Source organism: Salmo salar, chromosome 07 (genome assembly GCF_965601325.2).
Source record: "Salmo salar chromosome 07, fSalSal1, whole genome shotgun sequence".
NCBI classification, from domain to species: domain Eukaryota; kingdom Metazoa; phylum Chordata; class Actinopteri; order Salmoniformes; family Salmonidae; genus Salmo; species Salmo salar.
Window position 1 is genome coordinate 70165658 of NC_138297.1, and position 6843 is coordinate 70172500.

At 44.5% G+C, this 6843-nt stretch overlaps 1 protein-coding gene and 1 long non-coding RNA gene across 3 annotated transcripts in view; both read right to left on the bottom strand.

Moving 5' to 3' along the window:
• Positions 1 to 1184: 1184 nt before the first annotated feature.
• Positions 1185 to 5014, bottom strand: LOC145880072 (uncharacterized). Its single transcript, XR_014392961.1, has 2 exons — positions 4292 to 5014; positions 1185 to 4223 (listed from the first exon to the last, which is right to left on the bottom strand). It is a non-coding gene; the product is annotated as an uncharacterized LOC145880072 (long non-coding RNA).
• Positions 5015 to 5263: 249 nt separating this feature from the next.
• Positions 5264 to 6843, bottom strand: part of LOC106576541 (dual specificity tyrosine-phosphorylation-regulated kinase 2) — a 31081-nt gene continuing 29501 nt past the window's right edge. For both annotated transcript variants that reach the window (XM_045722402.2, XM_082978015.1), the window contains exon 3: positions 5264 to 6843. This exon is cut by the window's right edge and continues 698 nt beyond it. In XM_045722402.2, the coding sequence (XP_045578358.1) occupies positions 5901 to 6843 (943 nt within the window). In that variant the 3' untranslated portion in view covers positions 5264 to 5900.

Sequence of the window (6843 nt, forward strand, 5' to 3'; positions counted from 1 at the left end):
ACCGAGGATAGGCGATTTTTCCGCACTACGTGCCTAAGCACTTGGCGGTCCCGTTCTGTGAGCTTGTGTGGCCTACCACTTCGCAGCTGAGCCGTTGTTGCTCCTAGATGTTTCCACATCACAATAACAGCACTTACAGTTTACCGGGGCAGCTCTAGCAGGGCAGACATTTGACGAACTGACATGTTGGAAAGGTGGCATCCTATGACGGTGCCACGTTGAAAATCACTGAGCTATTCAGTAAGGCCATTATACTGCCAATGTTTGTCTATGGAGATTAAATGGCTGTGTGCTCGATTTTATACACCTGTCAGCAGCAGGTGTGGCTGAAATAGTCGAATCCACTAATTTGAAGGGGTGTCCACATACTTTTGTATCTATATAGTGTGTGTGTGTGTGTGTGTGTGTGTGTGTGTCGGCATTACTCTGTCCTGTAATGCATTGCTCTGCACCATACGCTATGTGAAACAGCCAGCCAGTGTACAGTACAGAGGTCTCTGGCCAGAGCTCCAGGCTCAGTCCCGTCTCATGACTGGCTGTTGTGTCATACGGTATTCTTAGAGGGAGTCAACTGAGGCAAAGCCCTCAGCCCAAAGGACAAGGTTCAACCTCTATCTATTCAATATGAAACACACAGAGATGTATGCTAGTGGCTAGTACTCTATCTATTCAATATGAAAACACACAGAGATGTATGCTAGTGGCTAGTACTCTATCTATTCAATATGAAACACACAGAGATGTATGCTAGTGGCTAGTACTCTATTCAATATGAAACACACAGAGATGTATGCTAGTGGCTAGTACTCTATCTATTCAATATGAAACACACAGAGATGTATGCTAGTGGCTAGTACTCTATCTATTCAATATGAAACACACAGAGATGTATGCTAGTGGCTAGTACTATATCTATTCAATATGAAACACACAGAGATGTATGCTAGCGGCTTGTATCGATGTAAGAAATGTACTTTGGTCAATGATGATTCGTTGTAAAAATAAATATATTACTTAGTCAGAACTAAGAAATTAGTTGTACAACTAGTTTTAATCCTCCTCTTCAATGAAGTCTTTACTGAAGCAAACCTTACATCCATTCAAGTACTTTGGACCTCATTCCCTGACGACATTTGACCTGGAATAAACATTCCTGTGACAAATAACCACCAGTAAACAATTCATTTATAAAGATGGACATTAAAACTTTTTATTTAATAACGTTTTCCGGCCACAACAATAAAATGTAACAAATAATCACTAAAAAAAGTGACCTTCCATTAGCTGTACATTACATACACTATAGTAAAACTGGCCAAGCTTAAACCCCCACTACAACATTCATGTAGTGCTTCCAGCAGCATTTCACCAAAGACAAAAACATTATACATATGTACAAATCCACATTGAATCCATCGCAAATTTCACATATGTACAGCGTACGTGGCTGTGGTAAAGAGTACTAACATCTATCAACTTTGTTGCTCAGTTCAAGATTCAGGTTTTTTTCCTTCTAAAAGTTGTGTAGTAGAGCTCCCGAGACAGTCAAGAGTTAAAATTCTTACAAGAAAGTAGCAAAAAAGTATTATTTTTTAAAAATTCATTTTGAAAACATTTACGATATAGCCAAATGCTTGATTCTGCCACAGCTATGTTACCTTACCGTGGAGTAGCACATTGGGCTGACTGACACAGCGACTACAGACTGTAGATTGTGATAGGACAGTCTACACTGAAAAGAAGCTACATCCAACCATGTCGAGAACACAGAGGTTAGGAGTTGTGCTACACCGTTCAGACAGAACAGGTGGTGTAATAAAATAAAAACACTTTACTCAATCTCCCTCCATCTCCCTACTTCCTTCTCAGCTGAAGACAAGCATTCTCCAGATAGATAGATAGACAGATATGGCCCTTGAATGACCAAAAGTGGTTTGAGAGAAGAAATCCACTGGCTTCATTTCCTCATAGCCACAAACGTAGAAAGGAATGCACTTTGGTATGTAACCAAATGCCCTGCTTTACTCAAATCACAATACGAAGATATATCTATCACAACAGTCTGAGGTAAAGATTAAAATGTGTTTTTGTCCTTCTCTTCAGGAGTAATAAAACGAAGCAAACAGCTATAACCCCTTGAATTGTTTCGATGTTAAGACAAGACAGAGGCTGTCAGCTCCTCAACCCGTTCAGAGCATAAGGTGATTGCTTCTTACTAAGCATTCCCTGTTGGCAAAGGGTGTTTCCAGGTGAGAGAGTTAGTCATCCCACAGGACTGAAGCTCTGTCTCCAAACTGCACGGCTGCTGCCAAAATGCCACCCTATTCCCTATATAGTGCACTACTTTTGACCAGGGCCCTATCAAAAGTAGGGTTTGGCCAAAAGTAGTGCACTATATATATGGAATAGGGTACCATTTTGGATGTAGCCCGTGTAATACCTGTCATTGTGCGGACGCTTGGCTTCCTCCTCGCTACCACTTCAGAGGTTCAGCCAGGAAGACTGTCTTTGGGCATTGCTTGAAGAAAACATCCATGAAAATGACTGTAAACATTTCAAACATCTGTGAAATGGATGTATGTTCAGGGGAGATGTGCTGTAGGTAGGTGTAGGGAGATGATGTCATTATGTTATTGGTCTTGGGTTACTAAATGAATGGCATTGATAACCAAAGGCACATTGTATTCAACCTCAGGGCACAATTCCTCCCGACTATCAATCCACAAAACAACTACAATAAAAAGTCAAGAGAACGTTGTGATCCGGCCCCCTGTCCTGCCCCACCGATGTTCTCCAATCAGCAGGTGGCAGTGGGTTCCAAAGGGGGCGGGGCTACTGAGCAGTGTGCAGCTGGCCCTGGCAGGCACTGAACCAATCATCAGCGGGGCAGGTGAGGCGACGCCCACTGGGGCGCCATTGGCCGGGCTCTACTCCCTGACCTGATGAGGTCACCGGGTCATCCATCCAATCCCCAGCCAGCCACACCTGTTCTGTAGAGTAGAAGTAGTGAGCTCCAATCAAACAGAGACTTCTCCTCTGTGTCCTGGAGCCTCCAAGTATCCACACAGTGACAGTCTGATAGGATCCCATAGTGTAGTGCTGTTGTGTATTAGGTCATAAGTCACTCCGTGGTTACCGACCGACCAACTGACCGACCGACCGACCGACCAAACAACAACACAACATTCTGTTCTATTCAGCCCTAAGTTCAGTTTAATATCTTTTACACTGCCTCTTTCATTTGACAATTTTTTTAAAATGTGAAATAAATAAGTAAAACTTTGACAAAGCTTTAATGAATTCCCAGTCTGATTATGGTGAACTAATAAAACCTTTGTCAAATACTTTAGAAAATGTGAAGGTTCAACACATTTGGGGAAATGTTTATTACTAGGTTTAGGAATCTGTTTTAAAGGTTGAATTCCACATAAAGTAAGGGGGGGTATGTGAACACTATTTTGGCTGTGCAAGGGAACAAGCGTTTTAGGAATTTACACTCTGGCCAGAGACACGTATTGGTTCACTACTGAAAATATTGAAGAAAGGATGAAATGAAAATGAAACTCCTACTCTACAGTAGCAACAGTCAACATGGTATAAGCTAAGCAATTCAAAAAGCTACATGAATCCACCTTGAGTCCTGATTCATCAGAGTGCTTTATAACCACATGTTATTACACTCACTGCCTTTCACTACAACCTGGAGTACTACTGAGACAACCCAGGCTCTGAAGAACACCTTCTATTCAGTATTACTGAGACAACCCAGGCTCTGAAGAACACCTTCTATTCAGTATTACTGAGATAACCCAGGCTCTGAAGAACACCTTCTATTCAGTATTACTGAGACAACCCAGGCTCTGAAGAACACCTTCTATTCAGTATTACTGAGACAACCCAGGCTCTGAAGAACACCTTCTATTCAGTATTACTGAGACAACCCAGGCTCTGAAGAACACCTTCTATTCAGTATTACTGAGACAACCCAGGCTCTGAAGAACACCTTCTATTCAGTATTACTGAGACAACCCAGGCTCTGAAGAACACCTTCTATTCAGTATTACTGAGACAACCCAGGCTCTGAAGAACACCTTCTATTCAGTACTACTGAGACAACCCAGGCTCTGAAGAACACCTTCTATTCAGTATTACTGAGACAACCCAGGCTCTGAAGAACACCTTCTATTCAGTATTACTGAGACAACCCAGGCTCTGAAGAACACCTTCACCCAGGCTCTGAAGAACACCTTCTATTCAGTATTACTGAGATAACCCAGGCTCTGAAGAACACCTTCTATTCAGTATTACTGAGACAACCCAGGCTCTGAAGAACACCTTCTATTCAGTATTACTGAGACAACCCAGGCTCTGAAGAACACCTTCTATTCAGTATTACTGAGACCACCCAGGCTCTGAAGAACACCTTCTATTCAGTACTACTGAGATAACCCAGGCTCTGAAGAACACCTTCTATTCAGTATTACTGAGATAACCCAGGCTCTGAAGAACACCTTCTATTCAGTACTACTGAGACCACCCAGGCTCTGAAGAACACCTTCTATTCAAGTATATGGAGTCATGTCCATGTAGTAAGCACCTCATTGACCTACCTACCTACCTACCTACCTACCTACCCAGCCTGACCCTAGATCAGTCCTTCAACACAGACACAGTCATCTCTGATGAGGACATTATAATATCCACAGTCCTTCAACACAGACACAGTCCTCTCTGATGAGGACATTATAATATTCAAAGCCACTTCACCTCAGCTCTACTCTGCCTCAGCACACTTAGTTTCTAATCATCCAATAATCTGCTACAACAAAACAAAATAGACATTTTTGCTCCAAAATCCTCTATACATCCATTTTCAAATAAAAAGCACCATTGTCTTGCTGTGAGGATATACAGTTCACAGCAGCTGTACCAAGAAACAGCACCTACTAACTTATTATGTCGACATCTTATATTCTGATAGATGCCATTCCTCTCCCTCCTCTCCTCTCCCCTCCCCTCCTCTCCCTCCCTCCCCTCCCTCCTCTCCCCCCCCTCCTCTCCCCCCCTCTCCCCTCCCCTCTCCCTCCTCTCCTCTCTGACAGAACACATTCTGTGTATCACTCCCTTGTTTGTGGTACAGGTGAGAACCGACAAACCTGCACTCTTTTTCCCCCTCGTTCTAGTTCTGTTGTTTAAGGAATGTCAAGAGAATTACAGGCACGTACCATAGTCTGTCATGTAAACAAATGTTTCCACACCGCGGTCCAACCTCTCACTTTAACTCTTAACAGTCTTAAAACAGTCACTTTCCATCCTCCTTGCATTTCTTTGACCAAAACCTCATCTCAGATACTATTATCTTAGCTTATAAAAAACACCTTTCTCACAGCTATTTAATGTCACAATGTTAATCAGATAAGGTAGAGAAGCAGAGCCTAAATATCTCCAGTGTCTGAAATGAGTTAGTTATGGACATGTGTTTATCGTGGCCAGCCACCCATTCTGTTTTTCTACACTATCATGCCCAGGTTATCAATCTCTGCTTGGGCCAGATTGTGTGAACGGTAGCCACCTGCCCCATCATAGCACACAGTCCTGAGACTAAACACCTAAAAGCTTTGTTCCCTTCATCATGACCACTTTCATGTTTTTGTCTTGTTTATATTTCGATAAAAGCTGCTACAGAGCTGCTAAACAATGATGCAGTGAATAATAACGCTGAATAATCCCCTCTGTCTAAAAACCACACTGTTGAGTACTGGGACTAGTACTGTTTGGCTTCCCCGGTTGTTTTTGCTCTCAGAGATGGACACAATCATCTCTCCATTTAAAAAACCAACCAAACCAGTAAGAAGAGATATCCTAGATTAGACAACCAACTAGTGTTGTTTACTGTTCCTTCAACTGACTAGTTTTGGCAACACTGTCCTCTGTTGGATGTTCCCGTTAGCGTCCGTCATTTGTGCCAGGTTAGTCCTTATCTTGGAGGTGGAGCCCGAGGTGGGGGGTAATTTGGAGATTGAGGTGATAGCACCAGAGCCCCCGTCGGTGATACGCTTCACGGCCGTTTTGTCCCCCGTGGGAGGTTTGGGCAAGCGCCTCCTGAGCCAGGGGTGCCTGAGGGCCTGGCTGGGGGTCATGCGCACGGCAGGGTCCCACTCCAGACACTGCTTGATGAAGTCCAGGAACAGGGGGTCATCGCAGCCCTTCAAGGCCGTCACCCACTCCTTGCTCCCCGGGGGTCCCCTCAGCTTGCCCCGGCGGGACCGCCCCCCGTTCAGCACCACCGAGCCGTCTGGCAGGGTCGTCACCGCGCAGTACCGGGGGTAACCCTTGGAGCTCACAAAGTTTTTGGCTCTCTTGGAAGAGTCCAGCAGCTTCTGCGAGGGCATGCCCAGCAGCTCGATGACGCATGCCAGTTGGTCCCCTTCATCTTCGCCCGGCAGGAGAGGGTACCCAGTGAGTAACTCTGCTAAGATACAGCCCAGGCTCCACATGTCAATAGGCATCCCATAGCGTGACCCCAGGATGACCTCAGGAGCTCTGTAAAAACGAGACTGGATGTAGGTGTAAACCCGCTGGTGCTCGTAGCAACTAGAGCCAAAGTCGATCACCTTGATCCCGCTGCGTCCCTGCTGCTTCAGGAGAATGTTCTCTGGCTTCAGGTCACAGTGGATGATACGGTTCTTGTGCAGTGAGTCCAGACACTGCAGGATAGAGTGGGCGAACTTCCTGACGAGTGGCAAGCTGAAGCCCTGGAACTTGTTCTTCTTGATGAGCTCGTAGAGGTTCATGCTGAGGAGTTCAAAGGTCATGCAGATGTGGTTACGGAATGTGAAGTTC